Source organism: Ammospiza caudacuta, chromosome 6 (assembly GCF_027887145.1).
Source record: "Ammospiza caudacuta isolate bAmmCau1 chromosome 6, bAmmCau1.pri, whole genome shotgun sequence".
NCBI lineage: Eukaryota > Metazoa > Chordata > Aves > Passeriformes > Passerellidae > Ammospiza > Ammospiza caudacuta.
The window spans coordinates 27554380-27571183 of NC_080598.1; the positions used below are offsets into that span (position 1 = coordinate 27554380).

The following is a 16804-nucleotide window of genomic DNA, read 5'->3' on the forward strand; positions in this document are numbered from 1 at the left end:
GTTTATACTAAGCCAGGTATTTGCCAAGCTCGCCTAGGCACAGACCAAAGGCAAGCTGCAAGTTTGCCAAGGTGCACGACTTAGAGATAGGAGAGCATGGTGCTGAGAACATCAGTGTTGTGTGTTCAATCCCCATATGGGCCATTCACTTCAGAGTTGGGCTTGATGATCCTTGTGGGTCCCTTCCAACTCAGAATATTTGGGATTCTCATATTCTCAAATGAGGAACAGTGAATTGGATGAGTTTTTTGTGATTCTTCATGATGTTGAAAATAAAACATTTTCTCAATAAGGTATGTGACTTCAGTAACTCCTCTTTTTCTTCCCATTGTTTCCTGTAATTCAGAGGTGGTCCTGTGAGATAATCTGCTTACACAGAGAGGTCTATTGTACCTCCTGGGACTGGCTTAAGCCACAACTGCTTTGGAGTTCAGGCAGATGAAATGATGCAGCTGAAGTTTGGGACTGCCTGCCAGCTCCTCTCTCCATCAAAGCAATGACTCTGTGGCCAACCTCCATCTCTGCACAGCTCTTCTTCCTGTAACAATTAAACAAAGAAAAGATAGTTGGAAGTAGGATGTTTTCCACTGAAGCGGATGCATCTGAGTAGGTGACAGAAGTGAGATTAGCGCAGTCCTGTGATCTCAGTGTCTGGGCCCCAGCACCCTTGGAAACCTTGGGCTCAGGATGTGCCTCTGCAGCAGCAACCTCCCTGAGGCTCAGTCCAGCAAGAGCACACAAAAGCAGATCCTGGCAGTCCTGGAAACGTGGCTGTGCATGGACCTGTGGGATTTTAGTATCAGCCCTGTCTTTCTCTGTTAATTGCAAAATGCAAAAAGATTGCTTCAGATTTCTTCTCTCCTTTTGCCAGTTTTGCTTTTAATAGCTCTGAAATAAACATGACCCGGTCTTATATTGAAATTGTCAGTCATATCAGCATTGGGGTGGAGAATTTATTTGACAGCAGAGACACTGCTATTTCTGCATTTATTTAATATTCTTCTAGTGAGTGATGCATATCCTTAAAATTTCTGCAACTAAGTATTGAAAATAGTGTAGAATATAGGCTTTTCATAATATAGTTGAAGGCTTTCTCTCTGGTTTATATTTTAATGTAGTTTCTCTCATGCTACTCACTGCTGATAATTTCAGTTTCTGGTGTTGAACCAGTCTCATTTAGGAATCTGGAGTTCATCCTGTTCTAACACTGCTTGGGTCTTGAGGAATGTGATTTGATCAATAGTTACTGATCCACAGTGGAATGCAGGGTAGCTTAGTAGAAGAAAAAAGAAATATTAAACAAATTTTTAAATAGGAGCAGCTGTTAGGAGAGTTGGGAGCTATCTCTGAGAGTGGCTAGGAGTGGATGATGTGTCCAGCAGTTTTCCTTTGGCAAACTGTGGAACTGCTGCTGGCATTCCAGGCCTTCCCCAGCTTCAAGCATAATTAATGTCCAAGTTGGCACAACAGCTTGATTAATTTGTTCTCTGATGTTTCTTTTGGTCTGTTTTGTCAGTTCTGTGGTTGCATTAACAACAAAAGAAAACAGGAGATGAAAGGGCAGTCTTCTTGCAGTAGTTTTCCAAAAATAGCAATAATTTTCCCCCTAAAATCTTCCTTATTGGCTTCATCTTCATAGATCAGGCTGCAAGCTCAAAGAAATCAAATAACCTCTGGGTTTGTCGAATGCATGGGTATGTTTATCTTTCTCATCTCTTGAGAACCTTGTAAATGCTGTCCTTAAAATGAAACCTTGCTGAGATTTCCACCTGTCATATTTAGACTTTTTCTGCTTGCACAGTAGGCTCTCTTGGTTCCAGATGTAGGTGCTACTTGAATCCTCATCCTTTGTAAACGAGGGCAAAGCAAAGAACAATAATGCCAGTGTGAATCAGGTGATGAAAGACTGAAATAAATAGCACTCTTTCCTGTTAAGCACAATTTGCATCTGTAATGTTTTATGTTCCCAGCACACATCAAGGTGGAAGGACAGTTCTCTTTTGGCAGGAGGGCTCACATATTATGTTTTGCTAAGAGACATTCAATATATGCAACAAACTTTAAAAACAGGATGATATCCATTCATGTTGGTCTTCATTGTGGACTGCTCACCAAAAACCTCTTTGCTGTGCTGGAAAAGGAGCAGGTGTGTGGGGAAAATCCTTTAGATAGAAAATGAGTGAACATGTGCTGTGTGATCAACTCTGGGTGACTGCTGATCCAAACCCAACATTGTTGTAAAAGACATAGAGTAAATCCTAGATGAGGAAGAGAATTAGAAACCTGGAAATGAAAGGAATGGCCATGGAACTGTGAGGATATATACAAAACATGGCAATATCTCCAAATCAGTAAATGGTACAGAATATAAACATTTCTTAACTTGCAAAAATTAAAGTGTGGAATTTTATCTTAGGAATATCCAAGTTTGCATTGGATTAAAAAACTAAAACAAACTTCAAAAGCTGAGAAGAGCATGGATTCTCTAGACCATGATTTTTCAGTAGTTACAGAGAAATCAGTATCTTTCCTCTCTATAACTTCCTGTACCTCTTTGAAAGCAGGAGTTCATTAGTACAGAATGGTCCGTGGGCTAAATAGGTCCTGTTTAGGATCTGTCCCTGGACTTGCTGGAACAAATCCACAGGAGGGGCATGAGGATGATCAGAGGGCTGCTGAACCTCTACTGTGAAGACAGGCTGCGAGAGCTGGTTTTGTTTAACCTGGAGAAGGCAGCCTTTTGGTACTTAAATGGATATTAGGAAAAAAGTGGAGAGAGACTTTTTGTTTGAGCAGATAATGTCAGGACAAGGGAGAATGATCTTTACTAAAAGAGGGAATAGTTAGGTTGGGTATTAGGAGAAAATTCTTTGCTTGGAGGGTGGTGAGATACTGAAAGAAGTTGCCCAGAGAAGTGGTGGATGCCCCATCCCTGGAAATGTTCAAGGCAATGTGTGATGGGACCCTAAGCAGCTTGATGTCATCAAAGGTGTCCCTGCCCATAGCAGGAGGGTTGAAATGATGTGATTTTAAAGGTCCCTTCCAACTCAAACTATCCTATGATTAAATGACACCCATACCTGTGCTCTGAGGAAGCAAGTCTATGTCCTTGTGACTTCTAATATTGAGCATCAAATGACAGTAATTAAGAATATTGAGAAGCCTTGGCTATCTCATGGAAAATGCAGCCAGACCCCAGAGATGCAGGACAAAATTTTGTATCTTGCAGAATAGGAATAAGAACAGTTCTTAGACCCCCAGAAATGGACTGGACTATGTTGATTTTTTTTCCCCCAATAATCAAAGTTTTTTTGCAGGGTTGGTGGTGGGAATGTTTCATAGATGTATCTTTAGCAACTGCTGTGCATGTATGTGTGCTATGTTTTTTTGCTGTTTGTTGTCTTTTTGCTTGGCTTTCTTTTAAGTAAAGTCTTGTGGCTGTGAGAGTCCCAATACTTACTTTTTAGTATGTTCCCATTCCCCCTTTTTTTTCTCTCAATTTTTTACAACACTGCTGATTAGAGTACCACTACAAAGGAATTGATGAGAAAGGACCCCTTATCCAAGAAGAGTAGCTCACTGTTGCCTTAGAGAATCACATACTGTAGTTCCTAAAATTCTGTCTTCTGATTGGTTAAATTCTTTGGTCCTTTAATGTCTATTGAAAAGACTGTTCTAGAATCTTGCTATTTTTGTTGAAACCTTTTAATCTCCAAACTCAATGCTTTTTTTTACCCACTTACCTGAGTAGTGATCAGTTTTCAACATTATTTGTAGAAAACTGATGTTTTTCTGGCACTTACTTTCTGTAGTTTTTGAAAATACAGTACACAATTGCATTTCCTCCCCTCCCTTTATTTGGGAGGGGTGGTGTTGGTGTTTTGTGTTTGTTTGAACATAAAATGAATGTTTCATTTTCCCCAGTCGTCTTTGCTGGACATGTTATCAGTTAGGGTTTAATCGCTCTTGAACGTGGCTGGCCCAAACTGTGCCCAGGGGTCCTGTGTGTGGTCTCAGCACAAGGCTGTGTACCAGCACTGATATTTCTTCTGGAATTGTGCTCCCTAGTGCAGTTCAGGATTGCTGTCACTTTCACTCTTACACTGGATAATGGCTCAGTTTTTGCTACAATAACCAAAGTTAATTCTCTCATGTTTTCAAGTTCCTGGCTGAAGCAGAAGTATATAAATGTCAACACAACCTAGAGCTCCTAGAGTATAAATAAGACTGGTTTTGGAATGAGTCACTCAGCAGGAATCCTCCCAGTTTGACTGGGATTGCAATGGTACAAGCTGTTGTCATGTATCCTTTAGCTGGTTCGAAGCACGTACTGCAGTTCTTGTGTTGAGTTGATGCCCATCTTCTCTCGTGGTGACATAATGAGTATTTAAATAAAGCCTAGATTCTTTTTAAAAGGATGCATTTTAATTCTATCCATTTTTTAAAATTAAGCAGTATAGTCTTTAATCTTTAAATTCTCTTGTCTTTCTGTTCAACTATCTTCAGACTAAGCACTGAGGAATTTTGTCATCTTTTGAACCACCTGTTCTTTAAGGGCCATGTATATTTCATGTACTGGTATTGCAGCCTTGATAGTGACTACAATTATTTACCTTTTTCTGTTGAGCACCTTTCTGTTTATACTAGGCTGAAAAGTACTGTTTTTAGCAGCTTCAAGACTGAAAAATTGGTGGAATAAATTTAGGGTACAGGTGTAGGTGGTTTAGTACAGAATGTAATTACATAGTCCACTTTTAATCCTCATCTTCTTTTTCATCAGAGTTTCCTAAATAGAGCAGTAGATAGAAGTTGATACTCAGCCACAGGGGAAAGAAGTTCCCAGGAGAAAGGTCTTTGAGACCAGAAGAATTAAAGATGAGGTTCAGTGAATGCTTTAAATCAGCAATGCTGCATGAAGGGCAGTCCTGTCTGCTTCCCTCTCATGAGTATTTTTTGTGCTGCTGCAAGCAGCTATGCAGCCATGGGGTGTACTGGGTTGGGAAAGTGTTCTGGTTAAAAAATGTCCTAGACTGCAATCAGTAATTTCTCATAGCAGTTCCCTGATGCAGAGTTCTTCTATGCAGGTGTTGGAAACAAGGGGTAGGATTTGTCGAAGTATTGAGTTACAGCCTTAATTTTATTTACAAGTTTGGGCTTTCAGAAATATGCACAAAGCATTCTTGTACTGTTAGTACAAGAACGGTACTGTTGGTGCCATCGGTACTATTCCTTGCTAAACTAATAAGGAATCTTGACTAAGAAATGCCTTCATAAACTTGCTTGCAATTGTAGCTGAACATATTAAGGCCTCTTCTGGGCTAAGCGTGGTCTGTCTGATGTTTTTTTTTCATCTGAAGATCATTTCTAGACTGTAGAAATCAACAGTGTTCTACATGGTGCTGTAGCTTCAAACATGTGAGACAGGATGTTCCATCTTCTACCATGCAAACTTTCTATATTGCAAACGTGGGCCTTATTTCTATTATTTTTTAATATCTCTATACTCTTGAGTTTGAAAATACTAGAACCTGAAATTTCCCTATCCCAAAAATAGTATATATAGGTTCAGCTTCAAACCTCCTGAAAAACTGAACTGCAGTTAGGTTAGGCTGGTAGAGTAGACATCACTCCAGCCATGTCTTAACAAGGTGCCACTGAACTGTTGGTGTAGATGGTACTTGGAGGCTTGGAACCTCATTGTACTAGACCTTGTAGTCTTCATATGTGAGATATGAAGGGGAAAACACTTGGATGAGGTCACCCAGCAACTTACCAGCAGGGATTAAAATCAAATATTGTTTTGTGGATTGCTGCTCACTAATCTGCTGTATAGTTACTTCACTGATATGCATGAGTGTCTCAGATACTGGAATAATTAAATGGAGGACTGGCTGGAGGAGTCTCTGCCCTTTCTCACTGACTTTATCCAAGATGAGTATGGAAATCAGCAGTAAGAAATGAATGTCTGTATCTGCAGGGAGGAGTTTTTCACTCATCTGTTTATTGGAGATGAGAAGAGTGGGAAGTAGGCGCTCTGAGAGAGAAGGGGAAATGAATTAAGATATACTGTTTCTAATGAGAATGCTGCTGGAGTTTGTCAGTGTCATGATTTGAGACTTGTTTAAACTGTGCTGTCCTTTGCAAAGGATGCTGTTATGCTTAACAAAGGGCAGTGTTTGATAAAGTGCAATTGCTATTATTTCTTGGCTGAATGCTTCAGGAGGTGAATAAATTTAATTTCCTGGGCTCGTTGCAGTGTCTTATCTCCGTTTTGGAGCAAGTTATACATTAATCAGGGTTTTAACATTTCATAAACTTCTGGAGGAAGCTAAATGTCTTGAGTGCCTTTTGCATGTACTGTCCATTGTCCAACATTAAGTTTACATCTTACTGTATTCTGTTCAACTTTAGTACTATAATCACTATTCATTTCTTTCTTTGCAGCCTCTGTGAATGTGCTTGTCCAAAACTGCAAGATTTACAATGATGCTAGCTGTGATATCTCTGCTGACGGGCAGCTGCTGGCAGCCTTCATTCCCAGCAGTCAGAGAGGCTTCCCTGATGAAGGAATACTGGCTGTATATTCTCTGGCACCCCACAACTTGGGCGAGATGCTATACACAAAGCGATTTGGTAAGCATACAGCTAGAAGTCAGGGTGGGTGGGGGTGTGACAACCTCAGAACTTCAGCCATCAGTAAAAAATGCAATAGATTGAGCATCAGTAATTGTAGCAGCAGGAAACATTTGATTGGCTGTCTAGCCAGCCACGGACACAGTACTGCTGGGGAGAGGCTTGTGATATGGTCTGGACAAGTACAGTGCTGGTATGGGGGAGCTGCTGAAGGATAGTTTTTAATTCCTTAAAGGACTTCATTGTCTTAGTGACAGAACACCTACAACAAGGAAATGTCTTATAAAATTTGTAACTTGTGCAGGTCTCCCTATTCTCTACCCCTTGTAAGAATGAGATTAATATGGCATACATTATGTGAGGATGAAACAAGGGGCAGGATGTTAACCCATGAAAGAAATAACCCCTCTTCTCTTCATAGGACCTAATGCCATTTCTGTGAGCCTGTCTCCAATGGGCAGATATGTTATGGTGGGACTGGCTTCCCGACGTATCCTGTTGCACCCCACTACAGAACACATGGTTGCTCAAGTTTTCAGGCTGCAACAGCCCCATGGTGGAGAAACCTCTATGAGGGTGAGTATATGTGTATCCTGTTTGTGTGTGTTTGGCTCCAGCCTAGTAGTTAGTTGTTGGGTTCTTACAACAGAGACAGAACGCTCCAGAAGCACTGAATAATAAACACACAAAGGAATTTATTGCAGACGTATGCAAACGTGGCAGGAGAATGTAAATACAACAGAACTGTGAAACTTTCCTCTTGTTTCAAATATGATGATGAACAAATACATTCTGTGTTGTAATACATTCCTAGAGCTAGACATCATTCAGAGGACCTAGTAGGTCTTTTGTACCTTTTCAGGTAATATGCATCTTGCTTGTAGTACTACAGTTGATTTTGCTGAGGCAGCATATCAGCTGAGGCTTCAGGATCATTTTCTATCATTCCTAAAAGCAACTGACCTCTGGGATAGCAGCCATCAACAGTTTCAGGAAGGGTGGGGGCCAAGCTTCATATCCTACGTGCAAACTGAAGTTGATCATGCTTTTCCCAAACAGGCTTTGCCAGCTATTTATAAGTTAGCTCTTAATGCATATGTAAGGATATTTGGCAATGGAATTATCTTTATGTTCTGCTTTGTGTGGCAGCTGAACTGTGATCCACTTTGACTCATTTAGTACCTGAGGGAAAACCTTCATCTTTTCACTAAATGCCAGAGTTGAGAACATATGTGTCTTGCTTTCTTAATAAGTGAAGCACAACAGCTGTTCAGTGATAGTTCTAGGTACTAAAAGCCGTGTCTAGTTCATAATGCACAAAGAGAATTACGGAGTCAGAACTAAGTAATTTCTAAAGCTGAAATTTGGGTTGGATTCAAGTTCTAGACCATGTATTCAGGTGACTTGTTTTAGGAGATGAAAAACAAATCTTCAGAATTTTCACTTTGAGGGATAACTTTACCATTGTGGAACTCATTCCATGAGAAATCTTTTTTTCCTGTTGTTTTCTTTTCTAAATTTTTTTTCTTTTTTTCTTAAAGGCCTCTCTAATTATTATTACTTTTGGCCATACACTGTTTTCTCGGTGTACAAGGGTTGCAGTGAGGCATTTGTCTAGTGACCTGACACGGGACAGACTTGTTGCTGGGTGAAATACCTTGATTCACCTGATCTGAAACTCTTGTTTGTTGTCATGATCTGCTCCATATTATAAGGCAAGGGAAGATAAATGATGAAGGTATTCTTTGGTGCACCAGTCAGCACTTTTTCAGACGTGGTTCTGAGCTACCATTCTGGTACAAGCCTCTCAAAGTAAGAGACAGAAATTAAAATGTATTTAAGAAAAAAAGTACAATTTGGTTTACAGGTAAAGTTGGTAAAAGCTGCATTGATATAAGATCACAAAGTACATGGAATCACTATCCTGTAAGATCATTTGAAAATTCTAGTTTGCCCTAGTACTGTTTCTTTTTCATCTATTTTAAGATCCTAGTGAAATGCATATTTTTTTCTGCCAGAAACTGGAGTAGCCCTTCCTACAGTCTTTTTACCATATCATAAGTTAAGACAGAGAAGTCCTATTAGCAAAAATCACATCTTCCTCTCATCTCTCCTTTACATTTGCTCTAAGCTCCAGTTGCTATGGCTTCTAGCCCTTGTCTTTTGGAGACATTTTTCTGTAGCCAGCTAAATCAGCAAGCTCACTGTCTAAATGTTTCATTTATATTTCATCTCCATGTCTTCAAATGCTTGTACCCCTGCTCTTAGTCACCATTTAGTGAAGTAATGCTTTGTATTCTTTAATCTTCTCTTGTAATTTAATCTTACAACTTCCTTTTTTTTTCTTTTGAACTCTCTCCAAAAAACCTTTATTTTCTTTTTTTTTCTTTTTTTTTTTTTTCTTCTTTTTTTCCCCCCCTTGTTCTGGGATGTGTTTAAATGTACATAATGTGATAAGCATAGTTTTACCAGAAGCCCACAGAGGGTAGTTATTTTCCTTTTGGATAGCAGCCTTTATTTATGCAGTCAGAAACCATTGAGGGCTGGGTTAGTTTTCAGGGGGTTTGCTGTTTTGGTGCACTGAAAATTTTCTACCATTTTTTCCCACTCTTGCTTCTCAGACTTGCTCCACATCATTGCACTTCTGTCTTTCTCATCTGCTGTAGTTCTGGATTTTTTCCTCCAGATGGATTGCATGTATTCTAAAGGTTGCTTTTTTCATCTTTCTTGCACATGTATTTATAGCTTCCAAAACCTTTCCCCCACGTTTTGAAATCCATCCAGTCTAGCAGGATTTGCTAACTATTTTGCTGGTTTCCCCTATTCCAAATAATGTTTAAAGATGTTAAAAATATCTTATTTCTGACAGCTTTGGACTTGGAGCTTTATGCATGTGTGACAGGGTCACAGCTAGATCAGTTTGAATTAATTTGGTTAAAGAACTTTCCTCTTGAGTGATGTTGAATACTGTTTCAGCATTTTGGTGTGCTGCTGGTTGTCTTTGTGCAGTCCACAGAACCAAGCTTAGAAAGCATACAGCTGTCAATTTTGTTAATACCGCTCCTATGTCTAGTTGTAAAAACTAGTGCATCCACCACAGGTATTTATTCTGCCTTGAATTTTGCAGTAAGACTCCTTCATAAGTTTGTAATGCTTTTCAAGGCATGCAAATGAAAATAGAGTTTTAAGTAGGAAACTTCATCATATTCTTAGCACACTGACCTTACCACAGCTGATATATTGATATTCAGTTGAATAAAAATCTGTTTATAGTTTGGCCAGCATGCAGAACAAAAAGGTTTAGGAAACCTGGTGAAACTGTATTCTTTAATATCTAATTTAATATGCACCTTAGAGAGAATCAGAAAGCATTTTTGTTGCCTCTCTGCCAACAGCTTGTAATACAAAGTACTTGTTACTCAAACTCTTAATTAAAAATGAGTCAGAGCCATGTTTGAAGCAATATTTTGTGGATATTTTAATTATACCCTACTCCAAAACTCCCAAAAGAAATGCTACATTATATTCTTTGAGAATTCTCATAAATTTTGACAGTTCTTCTGCCTGCCTGCCTGCCTTCCTCCCTGCCTCCCTCTTGGCTTTGGATTTGCAGTCAATGAGCTGTAAGAGTAAGGCTTGGCAACATGGCCTCCAAGCTGCTGCTGACCAGTGCAATGATTGTTTCTGATTATTTCTGATTCAGATTAACCCTTCTTCCACATCCTTAACTAGCAGTCAATGGAATGTAGATTTCTATTGCTTGGAGAGTTTCTTCCATCTTGCTGTTAAAAGAGAGATTTGAAGATGCAGTTAATTGATTTTATTACATGAAACTTTAATACATTTAATTGTGGTAGAAATTCACTGGCTCTTGATGAAATTTTCTGAGAACTACAGCTATTTTGGATTGTACTAAGGAGCACCTTGGTGGTACAAGAGTACATTGTCTGTATGCATCTTGCTGCCAGTGTTTCAGAGAGATTGGGTAGAGTTCACAACAGGTCAGGGCTGTCGTGATTTGACAGTTACGAATTTTGTTCAGAAATAAAGTCATGAATTATCATCAGATGTGGTAGTTGTGAGGTAGAGGTTTATGCTTTTTCTGCTCACTCCCTTCAGATTGGGCTGATTAGCATTTCACATGGAAACCTCACTCTGCTAAAGAACAATTTTTAAACTTCAGTCTGAAAAACAAAATCTTTCTAGTAGTGTTGACTTTTAACAGGAGGGATATGCATGAACATCAAGTGTTTGTTGCTTGTGTTCTTGGGGGATTTTTTTCCAAATCTCTGAAATGTATCTGTAGCTGGAGAGAACAGGGAAGGAATTGCTTTTAGCAGATATCTAGTTTGGGGGTGGTACAGATAGCAGTGATGCTGGCAATTGTCTGCAATTTGAGTTTCAGAGATAGAAAGCTTGGAGACAGAACTCCAAATGTGGAGTAAGGATAGGTTTTGTAGCCTGTTTTGAAAACATAGGTGGAATTTGCTTCTAAATAAAGCATGTCTGTTTTCAAGCTATTTGGTTTAGAGTGATTTTTGAATTCCACGTGCTTCCCAGCATATATGGACATTAAATGACTTAGAAGAATGTGAAATTAGATTCTTGTATGGAGCTGAAGGTCCTTAGAAACATGGGAAGAGTAAGGATCATATTGCCCTGGATCTGATAGCAGTGGGTACTAGTGAGAAAGGCAGCCAGAAGGTAGTTTTATTTCTAGCATTCACAAATGCTGATGCCCTTGCAATGTTTAGTGTTTTTCATTCTACCCAGAGGAAGATAACTTGGGAATATCAGCAAAACATGATTACTGGAATCCAAATTAAAGTGAAACCTTGAAAGTAGCTTTTGAGCTACAAAAAGTGAGGTAGGTGATAGAAAAATTTGATTGACATGGAGCTGAAGGGCAAATCATATAATTTGTGGGGACATATAATAAGGTGACTTAATCAATCCCCATCTCAAGTGCTGCACTTGCTTTGAATGTGGAAAAATTCAGGCTGTGGAGATGCAGAATTAGTTCTTGACAAGACTGCTGGTATTTGGGAAACATTCTGATTAAGTGGTCGGTCAATAGCCTGGATGGAACAGAGTATTTGTACATTTCCATTGTAAACAGATGGAGCATTCCAAATACCACAGGAAGAAGGGCCTGAAACAGAAAGACTTGCAGAGTTTTAGCACAAAGCCAAGCTTTTTTTGTTCTAGCATATTAACTCTTAATGAGTACAATGCACGGTGAAAAGATGCAGAGTTTTCCTGAGTGCTGTTGCGTTCTGAGCTTCATGCAAGTGTCAGTAAAATGTATCCAGCATTGTCTGCAAAGGTCACTCACTGACTCTCTGGGTGAGCTGTGCAAGCTGCTGCAGCCATAAGCAACCAAACTTTAATCCTGAAAGCAAACACCCTGCACATCTGTTTCACTGGGGGGCACAGGTTAGTTTTATCAGAAACCTTGGTCATGTGAAAATAAATTGGTATGAGGAGATGGCTTACTGCAACACATTGCCTCCAGTGAAAGAGTTCATGTGAACTAACATATTTCTGAGAACAAGAGTAGTGTTCAAGAAAGTACCAGCTTCTTGCTGTGTTGTTGAAGAATGTGTTGCTATGGTCCTTTGGGTCTTCTTTTGAGAAATATTTGACATCTTCAGGTCAACAGAGTGATCTTCTGATGACTCCAAGTAGAACTGCAAATAATATATCCAATTACTGCCCAAAGAAATTTTTCACTCTTGGCAGAAGTCAAACCACATAGATGTTTTTTTAGCCTTTTGAAAGGCCATGCAAAGTCACAGACTGCAGGCACTTGTTGATACTAGAAAAAGGACATGGAAACAGAGCCCTTGTTTGACTGAAATGGGAAGTTCCTCCTTTTAACAGAGTGGAGCATAATTATCTGGTTGAGACCTAGTAGTTTATATATTCTGTGTATTGGCAGATTCTGTCAGGTGTCTTTAGGAAAACAGATAATATCCAAAACCCATGTTGGTAAACACTGCTTATGTAGGATACTGTAAAGAGAGCTGTATCCAACATCACTGGTAAATGCAGCACAACCTTGGGGGTGCAGATGGCATGAAGATTTGCAGAGATGTGCACATTTGAGTATGGATGCGGAAATGTGCAGGAAATAGTTTGTTGTAAGACTTAGATATATTTCTGTGTTGACCAATTCAGCTGTGTCTGCTTGAAGTCTGCTAAGACATAGCTTAGAGGAAGCTAAAAGCTCATTAGAATCCTTCATAAGATACTGTGTTAATATCTCACATGATGGTTAAACATGGGAGCAATGTTTAACCATCCCTTTTAGCAGACTGGTGTGAAGAAAAAGCAAATGACATCTCTTCAGGATGTTTTTACTTAATGGGATGTGAAACTGAGAGCCAAGACATTTTGTTTAGTATGAGGTCCAGTATTTGGAGAGCAGAGCTCTTGCAGTTCAGGTAAGGCCTTGAGCCTATTTGCCCCACAGTAGCTACTGTTAGCTTTGTTGCAGTTTGGTATGTAGTTTTAACTAGATTTAAGAAATTATAGCAAACATGATTCTACATATGAGATTATTTATGTGCAATCATCTTGCCCAAGTAATTTAGTTGGAAGGGAGCCAAAGTGAATTCTTAGCAATTTGTATTGAACTGTGCATGGGCTGAGAAGAAATTGCTGTTTGCTATTTCACAAAAACTTTTTCCAGTACTTCTTCCTACCATCTTCATTTAATTAAATTTGAACCAACTCTTTCCTCTTGTATTTATTCCTTCCAGACATGTAGGCAGCTGGATGTCAGCCTCTTTTCACCTAGATGAGGATGCATGTAGCTCTGTCATCAACATATTTTTGACATTTGATCTTGTATGCCATTCCACTGAGGCTCAGCAGACAGAGAACGGATGGAATGGCAGCTGTGCACAAATCCTTTGCTCTTGTCATTGGATTTTTAACATATTGTAGATGTTGCTGTTACAGTCTCAGCATGACATTTAATGAAGAATTCACAGATACTGGTTTTGGTTTGCAGTCTGAGTTAAGGGCAAAAATAAAAAAAGGTTGCCGTTCCTTTTGCCAGAGAAATGGCGGTATGTCTATTAGATGGATGCAGCATTGAGAGCTGTTGGTGATTTTTGGAAGAGAGAGCAGCAGTGGGATACAGTCCTGTTTGCACAGTTCTGTTTTTTTGTGCATCTGTGCTGAGTATACATACACGTGTATCTGTCTTCTGCCACTCCAATCCCTTTGGCATTCCTGTTTCTCTTCTTTCATCTTTTCCAACCATCTGCATGTGCAAATGAAAAGATAATTGTTTTGTTCAACAATTTCTTGCTTACTCAACCCTTGGTTTCAGATCCCAGTTTGGACCAGTCCCCTAAGGAGGTTTTTGGAGCTATTACCCTGGTTTTACAGCATTTGAAAGACAGGTAGTAAAATAACAAACCACTTCACTGCAAGTGTGTTATTTTCCTGAGTGAGAGCTTTGTCACCTAAGATGATCCATTTCTTCGTAAGACTTTGTTCCCATTAGTTAATTTTAAATGTAGTAGTTGCATGGCAGGCTTGTGAAATGAAGTACCAGCTGATAATGCGAAGAACTCACCTAAAGAAAGAAAGGATTAGGTGAGCTTTAATGAGACTTCTCTGAATTTGAAATATCAGCAGCAAATTATGTAATCAACCAGGATCAGGAAGAACCAAGAATCTTTTATGTTTGCAGAAAATTTTGCAATCCATCCAACAGGATTTTCTGGTGCTAGCCTGTTTTAGGAATTGCATGAACTATCCACAGAAAGGTTTCAGTTGTTGAAAATTAAGAGTTTTCATTTAATTTGCTGTGGCTCAGAAAGCAAAGCTAGGATTTTCTGCATGGAAAACAGGTGCAGAAAAAGGCAGAGAGAGGTTTGTTATATTGGTAAAGACTGAAGAATAATTTTATATATAATCCTATTGCATCTGAGGAAGATAAATGGAGGTGAAAGAAATTTTATTTGTGCTGAGCACTGGACGATAAAATCCATTTGAGGATAGGACTGACAAATCCGAAAAGATAAGTGCATTATTTTTCACTTCTTCCATTTTAACAGAGAAGGTCTATTGGAAAGATGTGTATGTTGTTAGCAGGAATCAGCTCTGGGGGAGGGGTTGAGCAGCATAGACCAACCTGCCTGATAGAGAGAGACTGGGAGCAAGAAGGCAAATCTTTTCCCCCATCTCATCATGGAAAATAGGCGCCTTTTTCTTTGCATCTGCATATAGGCACAGAGACTCCTTCCAAACAAAAGGGAGACTTTCTATGTTTCAAAATGCTGGTATACATTGTCTTATGAATAAATGTATTGAGCAATCAATTAGTTATCCCAAGGAGTGTTTGTTTTGCTTTGCTTTGCTCTGCTTTAGACAAGCTAGGTTTGAATTTTGCTGTGGAGAGTTCTGGAGTTTGTAACAGTGCAAGTCTTAAACCTGAATTTCATCATATTTTGTGAAATTCATTAATAGACAGCAAAGTAAAAAATGTAAGCCAAAATATTGTGCTGTTTATTAAGGAGATCAGGTTAGAATGTCTTTTTCTTATGGTGCTTCTGGGCCTTCAAAAAACACAAACTCATTGAATGCATAGTACAAGTCAGTGATTCAGGCTTACTGGCCAAGGGCATGTGGTGTATTCAGTGGAGTGGTAGATACTTTATAGAAACTTACCTGATACCTTGGTGTCAGAGGTAAGCTAGTCAAAACATTGGCATTATAAAAATGTCAGGTAAGGTCTTTCAGTGGTAACACAGTATTAGTAGGAGGAGGCAAAAAAAAGGATAATTAATTTAATTTAAATTATCTCTTGACAAGGTTCTTGCAATCAAAAAAAATTAAGTCAAACTTGCTCTGCTTATGCTTTCATGCTCTCACTGCATCTTATCTGCTGCTCTGGCAAATACAATTAGAGTTCATAATTTTCTGCATTTGTTTTAATGCTCTTTGAGTAGTTTCAGACTGTATGTAGGACTTGCTTGGAGATGTACTTTCAGTGAACTTAATACAGTGTTGTGGATTGACTGTGATTTTAGGGCTGCATTGGTAGTACAACCTGTACTCATATGAAGAGCACTTTGTTTACCAAAACAAGCTTTGCATCTGTGGAGGTGAGAAGTACATTTATTGGCTACCCTTATAGTTGTACTCATCTAGCATAGATAAATGGTCTGAAGCTCTTTCTTGGCAACCCAGGTCAGAGTAGCTGCAAAACTGTGTATTTTACCAGTCCTCCAAGAGGTTTCCTTAGTGTTTAACTAAAGATATTTCTTTCCCTGTGTGTTTTCATTGTCTCTCAGCCTTTGGTGACAATGTAATTAATTTGAAAATTCCTAATTATGTTTTAGGCTTTTTTGTGATTTTAAAAACCCACCTTATCTGCTTCAGGGATGGCAAGATCTCCCCATGTAAAGGAGACAACAGCTGCACCCCCACCCCCCCAGGAGTCCTTATCAAGGCTGATCTAATAGCCAGCTTACTGCTTGGCCTAAGCAAAGGTAATGGCTTGAAATTTATTGGCATCTCGAAGGCAGATGCATCTAGTTGAGAGCAGAAGTGTCTCTATTGAATTAAAAAAAGATAAAAAGCAAGAGTTCCTGCTGAGTTTTCCTACTGCTTGTGCCAAAACTTTCTCTTCTCCAGCTTCAAAACATGTTTGTTCTTTCTTGAGTGCCAGAGAGAAGAAAGGTCTCACTCTGCCAAGCAAGTGGTGTTCAGCACTCCCCTGCTTTTCATTGCTCTCCTTAGAGGTGGGAAGGCCTGGAGCGAAGCAGTGGCTGTGCAGATGATGCCCTGCCTCTGCTCTGGCCAGGCACGGCGCCGCCTGGATCGGCGAGTGCAGCACCGTGGCCAGCTGGCAGCAGGAGCGCAGACCTGGGGCAGCCTGCTGCTGCTTTGGTGACTGACAGCATCCTGGCAATTGCTCTGTCCAGCTTTTAGTGTTGGCACATCCCAGAAACGGGGGGGAAAGGTGGAATTTAATTTGTTATTAAAAAGCAGCAGCTTCCCTAGTACAGAATGGGAGGGGAAGACAGAAGAACTAGCTCAATAATGAGGATGTAGCAGAGACTTCTAGCAAAAAGTTTTCTTACCTCTCCAGGGCAGGTATAAATTAACTGTCTAGCTCTATGCTTATGTATTGTGCCCTGGGCCTGTC

General features: G+C 39.5%; 1 protein-coding gene across 3 annotated transcripts in view; it reads left to right on the forward strand.

The window, feature by feature from the left end:
- The window catches only part of AMBRA1 (autophagy and beclin 1 regulator 1), a 115095-nt gene that overhangs the window by 66168 nt on the left and 32123 nt on the right, over positions 1 to 16804 (forward strand). For all 3 annotated transcript variants that reach the window (XM_058806322.1, XM_058806323.1, XM_058806324.1), the window contains 2 exons: positions 6445 to 6633; positions 7055 to 7209. In XM_058806322.1, the coding sequence (XP_058662305.1) occupies positions 6445 to 6633; positions 7055 to 7209 (344 nt within the window). The remainder of the gene's footprint in view (positions 1 to 6444; positions 6634 to 7054; positions 7210 to 16804) is intronic.